Source organism: Rhinatrema bivittatum, chromosome 2, assembly GCF_901001135.1.
Source record: "Rhinatrema bivittatum chromosome 2, aRhiBiv1.1, whole genome shotgun sequence".
Lineage (NCBI taxonomy): Eukaryota > Metazoa > Chordata > Amphibia > Gymnophiona > Rhinatrematidae > Rhinatrema > Rhinatrema bivittatum.
The window spans coordinates 245,220,922-245,244,838 of NC_042616.1; the positions used below are offsets into that span (position 1 = coordinate 245,220,922).

Genomic DNA, 23,917 nt, shown 5'->3' on the forward strand with positions numbered 1-23,917 from the left:
AAAGGAAAATTGGTTCTTACTTGCTAATTTTCGTTCCTGGAATACCACAGATCAGTCCAGAGACTCACCTATTCTGAGAAGCCTGCTCTTGTTTTCAGTATGTACAGAATTGATTGCTGGTGAGAAGGTTGTGTCACCTATATTTGTTGGCACAGGGCTCCATTTAAAGGGGCTTCATCTCTCTGCTGCTTTATCTGAGAGAGAAGTGAGGGTTCCAAATTACGGGTTTATTCTGGTTATACTTAATCTCATCTTGGCTTGGATACACACTGCAGGTGGCGTACTAGGTTAAGTAGCAGTCAGTAAAGCTTCTCGTCTCTGTCTCCATCTGCTGGTAGGGAGGTAAAACCCATGCATCTGGACTGATCTGTGGTAGTCCAAAAATGAAAATTAGCAGGTAAGAACCAATTTTTCTATTTTTGCCTCCTCTGGTCTTAAAAATCGTTTGCAATTCTGTTTTGTCCTAAGCAGCCCAGGTTCAATTACCAACCCCAGACTCTGGCTCCTGTGGCCAGGAGGACCTGAAATGCTGCAGAAACAGTGTTCACAACCCCAGCCATCTCCTAAAAGTTACAGCTACTGCCCAGACTCTGTGTGCATATGTACCAAATCTTAGCTGGATGGGGAGAGGGAAGGGAGCCATAGTCTGTGATACCAACACTGCCATGGCTAGGTTAGAAGGGAAGAATGAGAGTCTGCCTTTGATTAACTTAAAAGGCCAAAGGAGCAAAAAGAAACAGCTGGACCCAAAACAGTCATCTTTCTAATGTTGGATATTTTTTAAATTAGTAATGTTGTTTTTTTTCAGCTGATAACTTTATCTTTTTGAAAGCAATAGTAACTCGTCTGAAATGTTGGCCGATAGCCCAGAACTGGTCTTGGATCTCTAGAGACTGCATATGATGTGCACAGTATAGCAAGGGAAGGACATAGCTCAATCAAACTTTCTGCTTTGGGTACAGTAAACCAATCTGCAAAGTCTGGCCAGGTGGTTCCATTACCTAACTGCAGCGTACAGTGGAGGCATATCATGACTTGCTTGTCATAAAGATTGATCGATCATTTTAAGATGTATTCTTCTGTTATAAATGATTTTAAACTGCTGAATTCTGTTTTAACTTCAGAGACAGACTTGGCAAGCTAGCGTTGTCCCCAAAGCAGAAAGCAATATTTTCTAGATGGGTGCGACCAGATGACATAGCCAACAATCCTACAATGATCTACACAGTATCCAGTTTTAGTATAAAGCAGGTAAGATTTATGGTACTGTTTTGTTTTTGGTTTTTTTTTGTTTTTGTTTGTTTTAGTAAGCATAACACTGATAATGCAAAGTGAGTATATTTTTCAAGGATATGATAGATAGTATCTTGATTTTCATTTCTGTAGCCTTGTAGATACAAATTATAAATTTCTCTTCAGTGTGGCAATCTTCCCATAACCTGAAATTTGATTTATAATCATGCAGACCCTTGCATTAGGGTTGGGCATTGGAACAGCCAAAATTGACAGATTTTATGATCTAGTTGCAGCAGTGCCACTCCAAGCATGAAACCTGTCTTCGTAAGGTTGGCCATTTGTGTGCAGCACTTCCAATATTTGTCATAATTGAAAGAAATTTTATCGTTTCTCTACCACATACCTTTTGGCCTTGCACTTTGGACATCTTACTGTTTTATAAGGAGCCACAGAGTTGTATCTGTTAGTGTAGCTGGGTTTAAAAAAGGATTGGATAAGTTTTTGGAGGAGAAGTCCATTACCTGCTATTAATTAAGCTGACTTAGAAAACAGCCACTGCTATTACTAGCAACGGTAACATGGGATAGACTTAGTTTTTGGGTACTTGCCAGGTTCTTGTGGCCTGTATTGGCCACTGTTGGAAACAGGATGCTGGGCTTGATGGACCCTTGGTCTGACCCAGTGTGGCATGTTCTTAGGATTAGCTCACCACCCCTCATCCAAAAAAAATGAAAGATACAGGCTGCTGAGGATCTGTACCATGTTTTGGTAGCACTGCAGTAAAGGAGATTTGTCATGCTTTGCCTTATCTGGCAAGGCTTGGCATGCCGTGAAGATGAAATACTTTTGGACATTAGAAAGGACTAAATAATGGTCCAAAGATGATCCTTGCTTGAGGAAGCTCATGACTGCAATGAAAGATGCCCCGCCCTCAGGGACCTTGCTTGATTGATACCACTCTTGATGCAGGTGGGGCGAGGATCAAACAGTGGTAGAATAATAGCTGTTTCCCAACTCCAGGATGCCTTTCGCAGAGAATGTGAAATGCCGGCTAGTTTTCTTTCCATAAGGAGAATTGGCGGTGCCAGGAGAGATTTGATAAAGTGGCACATGCAAATTATTTTCATTTGCTTTTCTTTTTTTTTTTTTCACACTTTACAAGGTTTTTTTTCCCCTCCCTCAGTTCTGCTGTACATCTGCAGCAGCAAGCTTTACTGTAGTAGCCGCATGATGTTGAGCTGTGCCTGCTGTATTGTGGTATATTTTATGATTTTTATCTATATTCTTTTTCCCCCTTAGACAATAGTTTCAGATTGTTCTTTTGTGGCATCTCTCGCTATCAGTGCAGCTTACGAAAGACGGTTCAACAAAAAGCTGATTACAAGGTAAAGATCTTGCATCCATTGCCAGTATCAGAGGTTTCTTGGATGTTTGTTTCATATAAATAGAATATGAAGGCAGAAAAAGATTACAAGGCCCATCTGTTCTATCTGTTTTCCCTACTTACCTCAGATCCTACTTGTTCTCCACGTTAACATCACTTTCTCACTACTAAAGATCTTCTATGATGGTCCCAAGCTTTGTTTTTATATTATTCTCCTTTCTATGGTACAAATGTAACAAATAATACCAAGAGACAAGCCTTGATATGGGAAAAAATTTGTACGTTATCTGAAAATTCAAACATTTGTATCCTCTTAAAAAAAAACAAAAAAAAAAACAGTGAAGGAAAAGAAAACAATTCTCTCAGCATCAGGATCACAATAAAGGAGGGGGAAGCAAGATTGAAACAGCAGGCAGGAAGAAAAACAGAGAGGTAGATATTAATGCCAACCATTAATCAAGAAAACAAACACCAAGCAAATTACAGTTACCATCCTGTCTGTAGCTAACTGGTACCACCCCCACTGCTGAACAGAAAACAATTCAAGCAGACTAAGTGGCTCCTATGGACCATTTTAATTCTTTCCAACTGAGAAGAATCAAAAAATATATAAATTGTTCCTAGTGATATTTTATGGTACATTTCTTAGGAAACTTTAAAAAGAAATCTCTTAGTAGAACATCTCTTCCTCGGAAAAGCTTTCCACTTATTCTGGATCACTTTAAAAAAAAAAAAAATCAGGAAACTACCTGACCAGGGCAGAGACAGGAAGATCTTTGTTATGGAAAAATGCTTTCCAGTGTCCCGTCCCTGTTGGGTTCCAGAACAAATGTGACAAGTGGTGTAGCTCTCGTTAACTTCTCCTGATGAGTCTGTACCAAGGCAGCTGAGATATCCAGTCTATCTGTAGAAACCAAGTTGTCTTGGGCACCGTTCTCCTCTGTCACTTTCCTCTTGAGGGAGAGCAAGTTATAAACCCTCAAGGTGGGTGGCATTGACTCGGGGTGGGGAGGTTGGTGAAGGCAGAGGATATGTTTAAAAATACATTTGACAGAAATTCTTATCTCATGGAAAAGTCATACAACATAACTTACACTTCCTGGTTGTATTTTCAAGAATTTGTAGTTTTTGCAGTGTAGTACTTACAACTAGGCTATCTTCCATGAGAGCCACCTCCATTGCTTACAAGGTAGTGATTCTGCCCTCAGTTTTGCAGATGTATTTTATCATCTTCGAAAGTAATGTCTCGGTTTTTGAATTTGAAACGACAGTTCAGATTTCTTGTGGGTGCAGATTTGGACCCTACTGGGGATGGCATCAACAGTTCCGCTGCCAAACTCTGCTTTGCCCTTGCAGAACTTCTAGGGCCTAGCCCTGTGGATCCTCATGTTCACCATTACATCCAGAGCTGTGCCCAGAATAGTGATCTGATTGGGAGCTCCAGCCGCTGATGCATTCCCAGAGCTGTTACTCTGTTCTCTGATCTCACCAGGAGAGATGTTTTCTAGCAGCAATTCACTGTATTCACCAGCACCCAGAGGTGTTGGGGGCGGCGGCAGGGGATTTCCCTTTGGAGCTGAAAGAGACTTCTGAACTTGACAAACTATTCACCCTAACATCTACCCGCAACTCCCCTATATTGGTCCCAGGGAGGCCACAAGCCACTGCTTGCTGGACAAAGGTCTCTATAAAGCCAACAACTGGGATATTTAATTTAATGTACTTTTACGGTTCACCATATTAATCTATTCAGAATAATTCAGTGGACTGCTAAATTGTACCAAGCTTTTTTGAATTTCATTATCATTTTTGCCTCCATTGCATGTACTTAGGAGGCCGATCCATGCATTCACCACCTTTTCTGTGAAGTGTCTTGTATTACTCCAGAGTCAATGCTGCTTCAGCCGCATACTATGACCTTTTTTTTTTTTTTTTTTTAAAAAGCTTCTTTTCCACCCAAAATGCTATCCTTTACTACATTTGTACGGTCTCTCATTTTTTACTGGTCTCCATTTCATGTAGGAGCCCACAGCTATCATGACAGCAACCAAAGTGGAGTCCTCATTTCCACTAGCAGAGTGAAAGAAAACGCATATATATATATATATATATATTTATTTATTTATTTATTTTATTTATTTATTTATTTAAGGGTTTTTATATACCGCAGTACGTAAAGAAATACATCACCGCGGTTTACATTTAACAATAACTTAGCAACAAGCTTTACATTGACATTATTAATAGGTATTAAATAAAATAAATTCCATATAACAGTTTTGATGGAAAACAGACTGTACAGACTGTGGACCATCCAATAATGTATAACATACAATTAAAAAATTGATGTAACTATTAAACCTTTACAAACCAACACAATAACTAAAATATCTAAAACAATACCGGTTCTGAGAGTGGGTACAATTTCTATATTGCACCGAAGACATTTCTGTTATTTCAAGCTAATTAATATCATGATGGGGATGGGAGGGTGGGGATGGATGGGTGGAAGGGGATGGATGGGTGGGCAGGTAAGGTGAAGAAGGAGATTGAGGAGGGAAAGAGGGTAGGGTGGGAAACGGAGCATGGGGAGAGAGGGTAGCAAATTGAATGGCATTTCAGTTAAAAGGAGATCATTGTGTGAATGCTAGTTCAAATAACCACATTTTGAGTCCTTGTTTGAATTTCTTATGGCAGGGTTCCAGACGTAGGTCAGTGGGCATCTTGTTCCATAAGTTGCTTCCCGCAATGGAGATCGCACGGTCTCTTGTGGTCACGTGTTTGATTTTTTTTGTTGGGGGGGCTGCCAATTTGGCTTGATGGATATGTCTTATGGGTCTCTTGGAGGTATGGAACACAAACTGCTCCGAGAACCACTGCACCTCTTGGTTATAGATCGACTTATGTATGAGGGTGAGAACTTTAAAGGTAATTCTAGAAGCTACTGGGAGCCAATGCAAGAACATGAGAGCAGGTGTTATGTGATCATGGAGATGGGTATTGGTGATTAGTCGAGCTGCTGCATTCTGTAACATCTGTAAAGGTTGAATTGAGTTTTTAGGGAGACCTAAGAGCATTGCGTTACAGTAGTCAATTTTTGGTAGTATGGTAGCTTGCAATACCGTCCGGAAATCTTGTGGATGTAGAAGAGGTTTAATTCTTTTTAGTGTGTGAAGTTTGAAAAAACCATTTTTATTGTAGCTGAGATGAATTTCTTTAAAGTGAAATGGTTGTCAATAATGACGCCAAGACTGCGGACTTGCTGTAGTAGGGGCAGAACTGAAGTAGAATGGTGAGATGTGTTGGAGGGGAAGTTATTGTGTGGCATGATGATGATGAGTTCAGTTTTGGTGGTGTTTATAGCTAAGAAGTTTTCTGTGAGAAGCTTTTTTATTTCAGCCAGCGCTGATTCCCAGGTTTTCAGAGCATTAGAGAGGGAATCATTAATAGGGATAAGAATCTGTACGTCGTCGGCATATATGAAGTGATGGAGTTTTAGTTTTGCTAGGAGACGACAGAGAGGTGCTAAGTAAATGTTAAACAGTGTTGATGATAGCGAAGAGCCTTGTGGTACACCTTGTAGCAGATTTCTTGGTTTCGATATTTGGGATCCCAACTTGACACTGTATGTCCTGTCTTTCAAAAAAGATTGGATCCAGTTTAGTGCAGAGCCAGTGATGCCGATTTGAGAGAGTAGGGTTAGAAGGATATTATGATTGACCGTGTCAAATGCCGAGGAAATATCGAGTAGGGCAAGAATGTATGAATGACCAGAATCTAGTGTTTTTAGAATAGAGTCTGAGAGGGATACTAGCAGAGTTTCAGTACTATGGAACTTACGAAAACCGTATTGTGACAGAAATAATAATCGGTTATCGTCTAGATAGTCCGTGAGTTGTTTGTTTATCACTTTTTCTATAATTTTTGACAATAATGGGAGGTTTGAGACAGGACGATAATTGGCCGGTTCAGATGGATCCAGGTCTGGTTTTTTGAGAGTCTGCTTTATAATTGCATGCTTAAGTTGCATAGGAAAAACACCAGTCGAAATAGATTTGTTGATGATGTTGGAGATGGGAGGGGCAATCCTCGTGGGGATGGAGAGGAGTGTTTTAATGGGCATAATGGGGCGGATTTTCAGAGCCCTGCTCGCGTAAATCCGCCCAAAACCGGGCGGATTTACGCGAGCAGGGCCCTGCGCGCCGGGAAGCCTATTTTACATAGGCCTCCCGGCGCGCGCAGAGCCCCGGGACTCGCGTAAGTCCCGGGGTTCTCGGAGGGGGGCGTGTCGGGGGGCGGGCCCGGTCGTGGCGGCGTTCCGGGGGCGTGTCGGCAGCGTTTTGGGGGCGGGTACGGGGGCGTGGCTACGGCCCGGGGGCGTGGCCGCGCCCTCCGTACCCGCCCCCAGGTCGCGGCCCGGCGCGCAGCAGGCCCGCTGGCGCGCGGGGATTTACGTCTCCCTCCGGGAGGCGTAAATCCCCCGACAAAGGTAAGGGGGGGGTGTAGACAGGGCCGGGTGGGTGGGTTAGGTAGGGGAAGGGAGGGTAAGGTGAGGGGAGGGCAAAGGAAAGTTCCCTCCGAGGCCGCTCCGATTTCGGAGCGGCCTTGGAGGGAACGGGGGGAGGCAGCGCGGCTCGGCGCGCGCAGGCTATACAAAATCGATAGCCTTGCGCGCGCCGATCCAGGATTTTAGTGGATACGCGCGGCTCCGCGCGTATCTACTAAAATCCAGCGTACTTTTGCTTGAGTCTGATGCGCAAGCAAAAGTAGGCTGATCGCGCTTCTTTTAAAATCTACCCCAATGAGTATAGATGTCATGTCACAGGAAACCATCTCTAGTATTCAGCATATATATGCTAGACGTTTCAGCCTCTTACCTGGATGTGAATCTCTGAGCCAGATCTGACTTTAGGATTCTTATTTGCCTACAGGGATGCACCACAAAAAAATCTAGTCACTCTTTTGGTCATCCACAGTTTCTTACCTATTAGATACCAATTTCTTGAATGAAGGAGCCATCTTAGAAAGAGAAACTATCACTGACGCTCCATTCAGAGCAGAACATTTATCTCCTTGAACGCTGTATTCACTATGTACGTTTTTAGTTTTCTAATAGTAACTGACTTTTATAGCATTGCTGCTATTGACAATATAAAGTTTAAGTAGTTCAAAAATATAACTGGAAAAGTCAACCCTTATCAACAGAACCCTCCAGCTAAAGCGATATGTTATATCTTTAACAAAAACAAACCTGTAAAGCAGGGGTCAGGAACCTTTTTGACTGAGAGAGCCATAAACGCCACATATTTTAAAATGTAATTCCATGAGAGCCATACAATATGTTTAAAACTAAATACAAGTAAATGTGTGCATTTTATGTAAGATCACACTTTTAAAGTACAATAAGTCTCTGAAAATATTACACCAGGCCTTAAGACACCAATACATCTCCTATTAGGAAAACGGACCAAGTCAGGCTGCTATAGAGTCCTACACAGAAACTACACGCCAGCAGAAAACCTCACCTGAATCACGTGCTGTCCCTCACCTAACATAGAATAAAGAGACCAAAACGCATAACAAGAAGCATGCAGACAAAAACTGAATTGGAAACTGCAACAAGCCAGAGTCTCTGTATGCAGTGTAACAAAGGAAAAAAGAAACATCACACATCCTTATAAAACAAATCAAGAAATATAAAATCATCAGCAGTAAAACTGTACTAACAAAAAGAACATATTTCGAAACAGCTGATGAGTGGAATATCCAATAATTAAAAACTCATATAAAACATTTCCAGATACCAACAAAATATTTCAAAATAGCAGACACAAAGATCCAGTAATGAAAAATAATAAGGATACAAAAATTTTTTTGCTCTGCATACCTGGGAACGTTTGATATCCAGGTGTCCTGAGATTGTTCTGAATTAGCAGGAGGTGGGGTGGTTTGCTTGGAACTTTCTCCTCTCTCAGTCACATACCAGCGCTCTCTCTCACACTGGCTCTCAATGACACACCTATACACACATGCTCTCAGTCACTCACATATACAAATGTTTTTTCTCTCTCACTTATATAGGCTCTTAATTACACATTTACACACATGCTGTCTATCTTTTCACGCTTACACACACACAGGCTTTCAATCACATAAATACATGCTGTCTTTTTCTCTCACACACAGACTCTCATTCACATGCTTACAAACATGTCCTCTCTTTCTCTCATTTACACACAGGCTCTCAATCACATACTCACATGCTCCCTCACCTAAATCAGCTCTCAATCACACACAGACACACATGGTCTCTCTCTCTCATTTAAACACAGGCTCTCAATCACATACTCACATGCTCCCTCACCTAAATCAGCTCTCAATCACACAGACACACATGGTCTCTCTCTCTCTCATTTAAACACAGGCTCTCAATCACATACTCACATGCTCCATCACCTAAACCAGCTGTCAATCAGACACAGACACACATGATCTCTCTTACTTATACACACAGGCTCTTAATCATACATACACATGATCTCTCTCACACACAAAGGATCTCAATCATACACACATACTCTTTCAAACAAACATGTTTTCAATTACAAACTTACACATACAGGGTCCCAATGGTAAACTTACATTCATGCTCTCTCTCTCACAGGCAGGATCTCAATCACAGACATACTCTCTTTCACATATACAGGCTCTCAATCATTCACATACATGCAATCTCTCACTCACACACACAGGATCTCAAACACACATGCTTGCTCGCTCATTCACTCTCTCTCTCCCCCTTCCCCCCCCCGGGAACTCGCGGCAGCAGCAGCCACCTCCCAACGCTAACCTCCTTCATTTTCAGCCCTCGCGGAGGCGAAGGCGGAGTCCCATCGGCCGCGGTTGAAGATTTTCATTTTCCTCCGAGCCGCGCTGCAGTCTTCTTCCCGTCGGACACTAGCGTGCCTGCGCGGGTCTTCCCGCGCAGGCACCCGATGCTCTCCACTTCCTCTTCCGGGCCGCGGGAAGAAGAGAGCACCGGCGTGCTCTCTTCTTCCCGCGGCCCGGAAGAGGAAGTGGAGAGCATCGGGGGCCTGCGCGGGAAGACCCGCGCAGGCACCCGATGACTCCAGCGCTGGCACCCGGCTGGCACCCGATGACTCCCGCGCAGGCACCCGGATGACTCCAGTCGGCGTGCTCTCTTCTCCTCCCCCCCGCGGCCCAGAAGAGGAAGTGGTGAGCATCGGGTGCCTGCGCGGAAGAAGAGACCACGCTAGTGTGGTCTCTTCTTCCCGCGCAGGCACCCGATGCTCTCCACTTCCTCTTCCGGGCCGCGGGGGTGGGGGGGGAGGAGAAGAGAGCACGCCGGTGCCGCTGACTCCAGCTGTCCTGCCGCGTTCCGCCCGGGCTGACAGCATTTTAAGCCCGGGCGGCGGAGGACCGGGGAGCAGCTGGGTCAGCGGGGAACCGCGAAGTATGGCGACACGTGTCTGCGAGCCAGATGCAGCCCTCAAAAGAGCCATATCTGGCTCGCGAGCCATGGGTTCCCGACCCCTGCTGTAAAGGATACAGCAGTTAAAACTGCACTGTATTGTGAGGAATGCAGAAGGACCTTGTGAGAGTAGGAAACTGGGCATCCAAGTAGCAGATGCAGTTTAAGGTGGACAAGTGCAAAGTAATGTACATAGGGAAAAATAATCCCAGTTACAGGTACACGATGGTGGGTTGGTTCTGAATTGGGCATCATCACCCAGGAAAAGGACCTTGGAGTCTTTGTGGCTAATACTTTTGAGATTTTTGGCTTAGTGTGCAGTGGTGATCAAAAACGCAAATAGAGGGATTATTTGGAAATGAATAGAGAACAGAACTGAGAATATTATAATGTGATTGCACCTTGATTACTGTGTGCAGTTCTGATCACCCCATCTTAAAAAAACAAAACATAGTGAACTAAAGAGAGAGAGAGAGAGGAAGGCAACACATGATAAAGGGGATGAAAAAACTCCCTTGTGGAGAAAGGCTAAACATGTTAGGGCTTTTTAGCTTGGGAAGAGACAAGTAGGAGGAGATATGATTGAAATTTTATAAAATCATGAGTGGGGTAATTGGGAACAGATGTTTACCTTTTCAAATACTAGGATTAGGTCATATTCCATAAAACTAGCAGCCAGCAGGTTTAAAACAAATCATAGGAAGTATTTATTTTTCACTCGGCGCGCCATCAGGTTGTGGAATCTGTTGCCAGAGGATGTGGTCAAGGCAACTAACATAGGGTTCAAAAGAGGGCTGGACAAGTCCCTGAAGGAAAAGCCCATAAACGGCTATTAGCCAGGTAGACTTGGGAAAGCCAGCGCTTATCCACGGGTTAGAGAGATACAATGAATAGATCAACTTTTTGGGATCTGACAGGTACTTGTGACCCGGACTGGCCAGGTTGGGGACAGGATGCTGGACCTCTGACTCAGCATGGCACTTCATATGTTCTTTAAATGGCCATATGATCACTACCATAAGAGCCAAACCTATAAATCTTTTGCTTACACTGTTTTGCTTCTGAAAGTTAACAAAACTTTGTTTTGATATTTGTTGAGAGAGAGGCACAGAAAGGTAGATTTCTAGAAAGCTGAGGGAAATATCACTTATCCTCTCTGTGGTTTCCAAACTTTCTGGTCAAAATCCACATGAAAGTTGTAAAGAAATTACCATTAATAATTATATTCAACATTTTTAGTGTCTTCACTAAAGTAAATGCTTTAAATGTTCTAAAATATCAACTCAGAATTGCAGATATAATGGTGAACAAAGAAATGAAAACTCACTTTATATTTGGTAGTGAGAAAAAAAATCTACAAATAGTTCTTCTTATCCTTATCTATAAATAATTAATTTATGAGTTAACCTTCTACTGTATTTTCTCTTGTCCCAGTTCCAGTACCCCTGTTTCAATGTAACTGCAACTCCTCTGCACTAAATTCAGTTTTGTACTGTTTGTACTGTTTGCACACCCTGTTCGAATGTAAACCGGCATGATGTGATTTTTTCACGAATGCCGGTATATAAAAAACCTAAATAATAATAATAATAATCCTGCTTTTAATCTTTCATTCTGCTCATACTATTTCATCTTTTGACCCATTTACAAATTCCTGTGGTAGCTTAGAAACCAGCACTAACCAATTGCACATCAACATGTCGGTCATGCAGGCTAGATCAGCAACTTGGGGTAACGCACAAATGGCTACACGTTAACATACAAAGTATGGCTTTAGCATGCATGCAAAAACAAATCAGCAAATATATCAGAAGGGAAAAATTCATACCTTATTTATGTGTTCTGTATGATGTCATTTTATTCTCTGACCATAGTACTGTTGTTTGCTTGCTTTGACATGTCAGAAATGATTCTCTATACATCACTTAAAGAGCCACTCTGTGTGTCAGGATTGAGGAACCTTTAGTCCTCAAAGACTGTACACCGGTCGGGTTTTCAGGATATCCCTAATGAATATGCATGAGAGAGATTTGTATGCACAGTTTTTAACTGCTTGCATATCTTTCTCATACATATTCATTAGGGATATCCTGAAAACCTGAAGTGTGTGTGGCCCTCGAGGGCTGGAAGGTTCCTCACCTCTTCTGTATGCATTTGAAACCCATATTGGGAAACACTTTTTTTTTTTTAAATCACAGAAATATCCCCCTTATTGGAATATTTCCCCTAAACAAATGGTTTAGGAATCTACTTGACAGGTTGAAAATTACTGTAATTCCCCAAAAGGTATCTCAAATATCTCACCCACCAGCATCCCACTCACAGGACACTTGCTGTAAGCATGTAGTTTGTGTAGCTCTGATCATTGTGAATGAACCGAATTTCTAAACATTGTTCACATTTCCGCAGTACAGTGGCTGTAAATTTATTGGGACCTGTTCCTCTAAAGATTTGTAAACTGCAAGAAGTTTCTATCATCCCCAAAAAGCAGTTCTTCCTTGATACCAGGACCTTTTCTAAATAAATTGGGCTGGCAAGTTTTAAGGCAAAGTTTTTAAAGCATTAATATCGAAATGGTCCAGTATCTAATGTCTTTGGATTCCATCGTACTTGTATATCCCCAAAAATTTGAAATACATCTGAAAATTATAAGCAGTGCTTAGAATTAATTTATCAAATAAAGTTAAAGATTATACAGTATAGTCAAAAGTAAAGCATATATTTTTCTACTGTACAATATTGGATTCAAGATTATAAAAGGATTTCACTGTGTTCACTGTTTTTGAGGTTTTGGGGTTTTTTTATATTCAAAAATTTTTAATGCATTTCAAACCTTAGAACCATCAGGTCAACAGCAAATAGGATAAGAAATATATCATTACCATTTAATCCCAATCCCCTCCCCCCTCACAGTTCCATATCTTGACCTTATACATTGCTAACATTACTAGTGCTGTTCACATATCCCATCAAAAGGAAATTTTTCAACATGTCATGGTCATGCGGCATATCATTAACAATCAAGCTCCTCGCATAAGGGGACAATGAGTTTAGATAAACTTCCCACCTTCTCACGAAATCCCATCTTTTGCAAGACCATTCAATTTTTTCAATATATGTTTCCAGTGTATAGGTTTTGGCGAACTAATTTCCTCAGGTGTGTCAAGGAAGGCGGGTCAGGAGATAGCCATTTCTGCAGAATATACTTCTTTGCTAACAGTTGGGTCGATGCAGTAAAGTGCACTCAGGCCGAGCGCACTGATAGCCCCTGGTTGGATGCGCATTTTCGCAACCAACCGACTTAATATCATAGCGATATTAAGTCGGAGGCCCCAAAAATAAAAACAAATTTTAAATAAAAAGAAATTTTAAATAAAAATTTTAAATCTGCCTGCGGGTTGGAAGTCGGATGCTCAATTTTGCCGGCGTCCGTTTTTCAAACCCTTGGCTGTCAGCGGGTTCGAGAACAGACGCCGGTAAAATTGAGCGTTTGCTGTCAAACCTGCTGACAGCCGCCGCTTCTGTCAAAAAAGATGCGGTAGTGTCCCTAGTGCCTCCTTTTACTGCGGGCCCTCATTTGCATATTTCTTTCTGAATCACGTACCCAGGAGAGTGGCCTGGGCACGCGCCAGGGGAGTGGGTGCTCGCCGGCTCTCCCGCTGGTTTTTCTGTATCGGCCCAAGTATTGTTAATCTACACCACCCTTTAGTTTATCTGTTAGGAAAAGTAACCCTCCGCAGGTCATCCCATAAATATAGGTTTACCAACAAATGGAGCATCACCCCGCTCAACTTATGCAGGTGTCCCTGGACATTGCTCCAAAATCTTTGGATAGTAGGACACTGCCAAAATTGATGGCCCAGAGTGCTTTCCATATTCCATTTCTTAAAGTGCCCCGAGTCTGTGATTCCAAATCTGCTGACTGCTTTTGATGAAATATAAAACCATTGAAGAAATTTAAATTGAATTTTTAAGATTAACATTGAGAGATAATGTTTGGGCTCATGAGAAGCCCCTAGCATAGTATGTGGAAGTTAATTGGGTTCCCAGTTCTTTATTCCAACCCCTCCACCAAATTCCCAAAATTCGGCATAATTTGTGGCTTATGCAAAAACTTTCACCAGAAGGAAACAAGTGTGTCTGCTTAGGTCTTCTAAATCTAAAAAACCAATAGAAACTCCCAAGAGGGATTATGAGGATCAGGAAATGATAGGGAAACAACAAAATGCCTGAGCTGAAGATAAGCAAAAAATTGCTTGGAGGCAAATCTAATTCATCTTGAAGGGGAAGAAATGATCGTATTTGGTTTAAATCATCAACTAACTGGGTGACGTGTTTATTTATTTTTTTAATTTCTATGTATATTTCTTGAAACTTTTTTCAAATTTGCAGCAATCACATTGATATTGACCATTTGTTGAAGAGTCTTTGGTTTTGCCCCTAGAGCCTCCTCTGATCCATTCAATTATTGTTTAAATTTCAGGGAAGTCAAATTGAGGCTGCCACTTATTGTTGAATGCATCCTACTCTAGAGGTTTGTTTTATAAATAATAAAACACTAGTAACTAAATTGATACACTACAGCCATGTCAGCCCCAATCAGTGTAAAATATCTGGGATATTTTAACCCCAAAACGCAAAATTTCTAATAGGAAGACCAACTATCCTTTAATGTAAGAATATTATGCCTGCTGGAATATCAGGCAGCCACAACTGACTTGCAATCTCTTACCACATTGGTTCCACTTCAAAGCAGAATGCATTCTCAAAATGGCCAAATCTTGCCAGTTGTTCATTTGACCTTCAATTCCAAAAGATAAATATCCATTATTTTTGCAGGGTTTGAATATCTTTCTTCACACATATTCCCTAACTTTTCAACTTTAAAAGATTGCTAAAGAGGCTTACAACAGGTTAAACCATACAACCTCTAAAACTGTTCAAAATATCAAAAATACAGTTCCTAAACATTTAATCAGTTAGTGAAATACAATATATTATAAATATGACAGAACACAAAATAAAAAAAAATCCCTATTACCCAGCAATATCTCACTCCCTACTCTCATTAGGGAATAAAGCAACTGAGTGAAATAAGATCATACAATTTATACAGACTTTTATAATTACAAAACAACTTTGTGTACCTATCAGAGCTACCCCAAAACCCAATCCAATTGATGTAATCAGCCTAATTGTACTCGTTCACTCACAAATTGCTCCCAAAGAAGCATAAAAACAGTACCATATTGGTTGCAGTTCTATATGGACTCTGCAAAGGCAAATATTTTCCAGGGATGCACCATGATGGGTCACGAGTCATCCTTGTGAATCCATGAAAACCTTACCTCTGGAGATCAGCTCCTGTCGATGGCGTGCCACGTGCAGTTTGTTCTCATGTGAGCTCGATCACTCAGCAGGTGTGATTACAAGCAGATGAAGCAAATGTAAGAAGTTTCAGAGACAACATTGAATCCACAGGATTGGATGGATTTAATGATTTTATAAAAGTGAAATGTTATGTTGGCAGGATTTTGTAAGTATTGCAGAAGGACTATTCTAATACTGCACTCTGAACCATATTCCATCCTCCCCCCCCCCCCTTTCTGCAGCATTATTTATCCCCAAAATAAAAGAGGAGAGCCTGAGTATAACCCCTGTGGAAAGTACATGGTCAAGCTTCACATCAATGGAGTGCCCAGGAAGGTGACGTATAATCATGGTTTCTCGTATTGCTATTGTGTTTTGGCCTGACAGGGCGTTTTGGTCTGTTCCTCTGAGAGTGACTAAGTCTAGAATTTTTATGGAAGCGCACAGCTTAAGCATTTATTGCCCATAAAGGACAGCTCCAGACTTTGGAGACCCAAACAGTATTGAGAATGAGCAAAGACACCATTATTCTAGGTGAGATATATCAGAAATTAATAGCGCTCCATAATGTCAGACTCCTGAGGGAAGGTATCCAGGCTGCAGAAAAGCACTTATGTCCCCTGCCTATGAAAAAACACTGATTTCCATCTCCACTGTTGATCTTTCATCCCACTTGAAGAAGAAGGAGGAATTAAGGCAGTTTAGAAATTAATAGAACTTAAAACTCTGTTCCCTCCTTTTCTTTTTAAAGATAATTGGCTACCGCAAGTTTACATCATGCTGTGATGTTACTTTTTAGTTAGTGTGCCTCTTTTAAAAAATTGTGCTGTTGGACTATCCCTTATAAGTAACCACTGAGCATCCGGGTTCTTTTCAGTAATTACTTACATGATCGAGTAAAAATGTTCTAATTCATGTCAGCTGAAAGCTCAACTATAACTTATATTGGACTGCCAAGCTGCATTCTGTTTGAAATGGACAGTTCTCTGAGTAGTTTCCCTGAGGATCCTGGCGCATAAAACAGCTTGAAACGTCACACCATCCCAAAGTTTCTGGAATCATCACAAGAGCAAGAAATAAATTTCCTGCCGACCATATGAGCCTGTTTAGTAATGTAGAGGTCGATATTTAGCTGGCCAATGAGTGGGAAAATTATCCAGATATTCAGAGGAATATACCTGGATAAGTATTCTGCTGAATTTACCCAGAAACATTCATCTGGATAACTAGATATTTTTCCAACCAGACTTACCCGGCTAATTTTTAGCCAGGTAGTGCTAAATATCCATGTTCACCAGCTAAAATGTAATCATGCCCTCAGAATGCTTTCATCACTACCTCCTTTTTGTCCTGCTAAATTTAGTGTGGGTAATGAGTTACCCGGACAAAATTTTAGCGGGGAGGTGGGGGAAATGTTAAAATCTCGGGTTTTGTCTGGGTAACATGAAAAATTATCCAGAGAAACCCTTTGAATATCAATCTCATTAATTCCTGTATATGATGGAGGAGTCTTCAGGGACTTGAAGGACTATGATTTGTGATATAGTCAAATTATTGCCAGTGACTTATTTACTGAAATCTTATGTTTACATGCATACTTGATCCTCCTCTGTCCTTTCATCAATTCAGGTCATAATAGATGACTTTTTGCCTGTTGATCACAGTGGAGAACTGCTTTGCTCCTATTCTACCAACAAAAATGAATTGTGGGTGTCTCTGATAGAGAAAGCATACATGAAGGTGATGGGAGGATACGATTTCCCAGGATCAAATTCTGTAAGTACTTGAAAACTTTTACTACAATCAATGAGAAATTAAGTGAACAAAAACAAATCTCTTCAGCTAGATGACTTCACCATAAATAAATTACCTAGTCTTTCCCTATAATAAAACACTTTAATGTCCGAGAGACATTTATATGTATTTTTTTCTTTCTCTTATGAGTTATATGCCATAATCAAACAAAGCCTACATTAATGAGAAGCTGTAACCTCTTTGTACTGTGCATCATTCCAAAAGTTAACAGAACAAGCAGGGGTACCCTGCATTAGAGAGAATGCTGTTTAATGGTTTAACTTTTTCTGTCTAGCTGTCATACTATTCCCAGCTTCCCCTTGCAACAACCAGGTTTATAAGAGTCACAAATAGTATCACATGACACTGTTTGATTGAATCATGCACTGTATATTGTGTCATTTAGGATTATAGTAGTCCAAATAGGCCAAGTAGATCCAGCCTATAAGGTCATTTGTGATTCTCTGTCACAGGAAAACCAATTCCCTGTACGTACCAGGATCAGTCCAGGACACCTGGGTTGTGACTCCGCACCAGTAGATGGAGACAGAGCAAGATCTGTCAGGCTCAGCCATATATGGTCACTTGCCTGTCACAGCCCCCCAGTCTTACTCTGTCTCCAGTAGATGGTGCAGGTTTGGTCACAGCCCCTGGTTCCCTGGGTTCTTGGTTGTCCAGGTTGTTTTGATTTGTGTTAAAAAAAAAAAAAAAAAAAAGAAAGAAGTTTTTTCCTCTATTGAGAGGATAGATCCCCACTGGTCCTGCCTCCCAGGGGGGTTTGGAAGGTTCTGAGGGGACCATCCCCCCCTGGTTGAGGCTGCTGCTAGAGTTGAGGACCCGCCTAGCATAGTAGCAGCGTCGGGGGGTGACACCAGGGAGCCTGGTTCACTCACCCCCGCTGGAACAGGAGCCTCAGGACCGGGGACAGCGGCAGTTTCAAAAAAAAAAAAAAAAAGTTGCCTGTGTTTTGTTTTGCGCCGCAGCTTTTTCTTCGCACCGGCTCTCCGTTGCTTCGGGGGGGGGGGGGCGTTTTCGTCTCGCGGCTTGAGCTGTAATTAATTTAGATTAAATTAACTTCAGTTGATCTGTTCGCGGCCGGATGCCGAGGGGCTCGGTCTGCCGCGCTCGCGCCTCTCCCGCAACAGCATCTGCGCTGTTTGTGTCGCCGGGGGCGAGGGTCCGTCTGGGGTCAGTCGGGAGGGCCGATCCCGGGTGTCGCGTTCACCGCCGTGCGACTCCACTGCTGCCGACGGCCCGGGAGACCCGTTCCCGCTTAGCGCGGGAGTGGCGGCCATCTTGGCCACAGGCAGAGAAGCCACGCGGGAGGCAGCCGGAGATGGCGGCTTGCCTCCCGCGCTCTCTCCGCAGCAGCGACCCTCGGGGGCGCCTCCGGGGGGGCTGGGTCCCCAGATGGGGCCGGGTCCGAAGGGGAATCCGCGGGCTCCGGGTCCTCCTGCTCGTCTGATTTTGCGCTTCTATTGCGCAAGATTTTAAAGTATAAAAGGCGTAAAAGAAAGCCAGGGAAGGTGAAGGGATCAGGCAGGTTGGCTGGATCCCGGAAGAGGAGATCCACGGCGGGCCCTGAGGGCAGCGCAACGAGGCGGAAGCGCCCTGTGCGGGGGATTCCGCAGGACACGGATTCCGACTCCACTTCCCCGGAGGAGGATGACCCGGCTGCGGAGCCCCCGGGGGGGGGCCGATGATGCGACGGACGAGGGTCCTTCTCAGCCGGGGAGCGGGAGGAAAGGAACGCCGGCCGTCGAGGGAGATGATCCAAAGGTGGTCTGGTTGTTCCATAAAGATGGCCCCGCTTATCCCGGCTATCCTCCAGGAACTGGGGGTGGAGGCACCGCCGGTGGTGCCCCGGCAGGCAGCAAACATGGATCCGGTACTGCTAGGCCTCACGGGACCGGCGGTAGCTTTCCCGTTTCTGTTCACGGCTTCGGACATCTTGTTCCAGGAGTGGGACACTCCGGAGTTGGGCCTGAAGGTGAGCAAGGCTATGGATAGGCTCTACCCGTTACCAGAGGATGCGCTGGAACTTCTCCGACTACCGAAGGTGGATGCGGCGGTGTCTGCCGTGACGAAGAGGTCGACGATTCCTGTTACAGGAGCCACGGCCCTCAAAGATATACAGGACAGGAAGCTGGAAGTATAGCTGAAGAAGATCTTCGAAATTTCGGCGTTGGGGGTACGGGCAGCCATCTGTAGTAACTTCGCCATGCGGGCCAGCCTACGTTGGGCTCAGGTCCTTCAGGCTAATGCAGGCCTCTCGGAGGCGGAGGCCAAGCAGGCAGATCGGCTGGAGGCGGCAATAGCATATAGTGCAGATGCTCTACACGACCTCCTTCGTACTTCCGCCAGATCCATGGTCTCGGCAGTGTCGGCCCGTCGGCTCCTCTGGCTCCGGAATTGGGCGGCGGATGGCTCGTCCAAGGCTCACCTCGGGGTACTGCCGTTTAAAGGGAAATTATTGTTTGGCAAGGAGTTAGACGATTTGATGTTGTCTCTTGGTGAGAATAGAGCTTTCAGATTGCCTGAGGATAGGGCTAGGGCCCGATCCTCCTTCTCCAGCTGATCCCGTTTCCGTGGCAGCAGGAGGTCACGTCCCAGAGGTCCGCAGGTCCTTCCTATCGTTCCGGTTCCTCCCGATCGTCCTCATGGCCTCAGTCCTTTCGAGGGAAGCGGTTCGGCCGTCAGGGGGGAACCCCAGGGGCTCGGGCTCCAAGGCCTCCCAATGAGATGCGGTTGGTCCATCCCTCGCTTCAGCTCCAGTCGTTTGTCCCAAACGTGGGAGCTCGGCTGCAGTTGTTTTCCGAGGAATGGGCCAAGATAACGTCAGATCAGTGGGTCCTCAGCGTGATAAATCACGGTTACGCATTAGATTTTGCACGGACTCCAACAGACAAGTTCCTGGTGTCGCCATGCAAGTGCCCCATAAAGTGCGCAGCGGTAAGGGGGACCCTTCAACGCCTGCAAGCCTTGGAGGCGATTTCCCCCGTGCCGCCCGGGCAGCGCGGCCAAGGTCGTTATTCCATTTACTTCATCGTGCCAAAGAAGGACGGCACCTCAAGGCCAATTCTAGATCTGAAGGGGGTAAACAGATACCTTCGCATCCCACACTTCAAAATGGAGACAATTCGGTCAGTGATTGCCTCTGTCCGCCCCGGCGAATTCCTGGCTTCCTTGGACCTCACAGAAGCGTACCTTCACATCGCCATCCAGCCGTCTTGCCACCGGTTCCTCAGGTTCTGTATTCTGGGCAGGCATTATCAGTTCAGGGCTCTTCCCTTCGGGCTGGCCACGGCTCCCCGGACATTCACGAAGGTGATGGTGGTGGTTGCGGCTCACCTTCGAAGAGAGGGGTTCCTGGTACACCCCTACCTGGACGATTGGTTGATTCGGGCCAAGTCCGAGGTTCAGTGTCGGCAGGCAGTCAACAGAGTCCTCGCTCTCTTGCAATCCCTGGGTTGGGTTGTCAACCTCAGCAAGAGTCATCTGGTACCCACCCAGTCTCTGGAGTATCTGGGGGCCCTGTTCGACACGAAGAGGGGCAAGGTTTTTCTATCCAGGGACAGGGTCCTCAAGCTTCAGGGTCAGGTGCGCCGCTTGTTGTCTCTTCGGCTTCCGCTGGTATCCGATTACCTGATGGTTTTGGGGTCTATGGCTTCAACACTAGCTTTGGTCCCCTGGGCCTTTGCTCATCTGCATCCTTTGCAATCAGCGTTGCTTTCCCGATGGAAGCCAGTGTCCGAAGAGTTTCATCTGCCACTCCCGCTCACGGCCCAGGCGAGGGCCAGTCTTCACTGGTGGCTAGAAGCGGACCACTTGACTTGTGGAGTGTCCCTGTTAGTGCCCGACTGGACGGTGGTGACCACGGATGCCAGTCTCTCCGGCTGGGGGGCGGTCTGCTTGGGCAAGTCAGTGCAGGGCAAGTGGCCCTTGGCCCAGACTCAGTGGTCCATCAATCGCTTAGAGACCATGGCGGTGCGCCTGGCACTACAGTCCTTTCTGCCGATCGTGCGGGGAAAGGCGGTTCGAGTGTTGTCGGACAATGCCACCATGGTGTCTTACATCAACCGTCAGGGGGGGACGAGAAGTCCACTAGTGGCGGAGGAGACGCAGCTCCTGATAGCCTGGGTGGAGTACAACCTCAGCAACATAGCGGCGTCTCACATTGCCGGAGTCGACAATGTTCAGGCGGACTTCCTCAGCCGTCATCTGGATCCCGGAGAGTGGGAATTGGCGCCGGAGGCGTTTCACCTCATTTGCGAAAAGTGGGGGACGCCACATATGGACCTCATGGCCACATGGCAAAATGCAAAGGCGCCCAGGTTTTACAGCCGTCGGAGAGAGAGAGGGGCTGAAGGAGTCGACGCGTTAGTTCTGCCTTGGCCGACGGACGTATTGCTGTATGTGTTCCCTCCTTGGCCGATGATCGGCAAGATTCTTCGACGCATAGAGCTGCATCCGGCCGAAGTGATCTTGGTGGTGCCAGAGTGGCCGCGACGCCCGTGGTTCGCAGATCTCATTCAGTTGTCGGTAGCATCACCCCTTCGTCTTCAGGGGTTGGCGGGGCTTCTTCATCAAGGCCCCGTTTGTTTGGAGGTTGCGGATCACTTTGTCTCGCTGCATGGCTTTTGAGAGGCAACGCTTGAAGAAGAAGGGTTATTCGGATGCGGTGGTCGCCACGTTATTGCGGGCCAGAAAGCAGTCTACTTCCATGGCGTATGTTCGCATCTGGGCAGTCTTCGACGACTGGTGTGCGGAGCGCGATGTGGATCCTACCTCGGCTCCCGTATCCGATATCCTGTCGTTTCTACAGGCTGGTCTGGCTAAAGGTCTTTCATGTAGTTCCCTTCGGGTCCAGGTGGCGGCACTTGGTTGTCTGCGGGGCAAGGGGCATAAGGGCTCCTTGGCACTGCACCCGGACATTGCACGTTTTCTGAGGGGGGCCAAACATCTCCGTCCTCCATTACGTCATCCATGTCAGTCCTGGAACCTCAATTGGGTACTCTCTGCGTTGTGCTCGGCTCCTTTTGAGCCCTTAAAGCGGGCAACCCTCAAGGATCTCACGTTGAAGACTGTCTTCCTTGTTGCAATTGCCTCGGCGCGCCGTGTTTCGGAGTTGCAGGCGCTGTCTTGTAGGGAACCGTTCCTAAGGATCTCGGATTCCGGGGTCTCCTTACGAACGGTCCCTTCCTTCTTGCCCAAAGTGGTTTCGGCGTTTCATTTGAATCAGTCCATTGAGCTTCTCGCTTTCGACGTCAGGGATACGTCGCAGCCAAAGATGCAGGATTTGCGGAGGTTGGATGTCCGGAGGACACTTCTCCGCTATCTGGAAGTCACCAATCCGTTCCGAGTGACAGATCATCTTTTTGTTCTGTTCTCAGGTTCAAAGCGTGGGGGCGCGGCTTCCCGGACTACAATTGCACGATGGCTCAAGGAGGCCATTGGCTCAGCGTACATAGTACGGGGAAAGTCGGTGCTGGAAGGTCTCCGGGCACATTCGACCCGTTCGCACGCTGCTTCCTGGGCAGAATCTTCTCAGGTGTCGCCCCAAGAGATTTGCAGGGCGGCTACTTGGAAGTCGTTGCATACTTTTACACGGCATTACCGGCTGGATGTTCAGGACACAGACGCCGGGGGTTTTGGAGAGAGGGTACTCCGTGCGGGACTCTCTGCTTCCCACCCTTGATAGGTCGGCTCTGGTACATCCCAGGTGTCCTGGACTGATCCTGGTACGTACAGGGAAAGGAAAATTAGTTTCTTACCTGATAATTTTCGTTCCTGTAGTACCAAGGATCAGTCCAGGATCCCGCCTGTGCTGTTCTGAAGAAACGGAGAGTCCGCTCGTTGTTTTTCGGTCTTTCGGTTTACTATTCTGTTTTCTCGGTTGAGAGTTTTGTTCCAGTTGGGGGTTTTTGCAGTTTCTCCCCGTTGGGGGATGGGTCCCTATTTAGTTTCCTGTCCTTTGCCACTTTGACATAACGTAAGACTGAGGGGCTGTGACAGGCAAGTGACCATATATGGCTGAGCCCGACAGATCTTGCTCTGTCTCCATCTACTGGTGCGGAGTCACAACGCAGGTGTCCTGGACTGATCCTTGGTACTACAGGAATGAAAATTATCAGGTAAGAAACTAATTTTCCTTTAATGAATTCAGAAATAACTCGGCAGTGGAATTCCTAATTGACATTGAGTTTTATTCCTTACCGTGTACTTCTGAAACACTGAATACTATATAGGCTTGTAGTTTTTTGTTTTTTTTTGTTTTTTCTTTTGAGGTGGTGTGGAGGTTCTGGGTAATATACATACCCAAGGCTTCTGTTTGTTTCTATTTTCTTTCTTGTACCTAACTGCAACAGAAGCGTGTGTTTCATTTCCCTATTGGAAGTGAGTTGTAACCCTATTTCCTTTCATTATGTTTTGTTTTAAGTTTGTTTCAGAAATTTCATCTTAAACCATGCCTGGTGAGATAAGGTTGATTGATTTTTTTTTCTAGCTTCTTATGTCTCTAGAGATCAGTATCTTCTGTATTTGGAGTTTTTCTTTTTATGAAATGTAAAATGCTAGGAAATTCTCGCACTAAAGATAAGAAAAACATATTTTCCCTGGTAATTTTTTTTCCAGTTTTGAAG

At 44.8% G+C, this 23,917-nt stretch overlaps 1 protein-coding gene across 1 annotated transcript in view; it reads left to right on the forward strand.

The window, feature by feature from the left end:
* CAPN7 (calpain 7) overlaps positions 1–23,917 on the forward strand; it is a 141,326-nt gene that overhangs the window by 62,443 nt on the left and 54,966 nt on the right. Inside the window, exons 7-10 of the mRNA XM_029589351.1 lie at positions 1,125–1,251; positions 2,536–2,621; positions 15,725–15,818; positions 17,112–17,258. Coding sequence (XP_029445211.1) covers positions 1,125–1,251; positions 2,536–2,621; positions 15,725–15,818; positions 17,112–17,258 — 454 coding nt within the window. The remainder of the gene's footprint in view (positions 1–1,124; positions 1,252–2,535; positions 2,622–15,724; positions 15,819–17,111; positions 17,259–23,917) is intronic.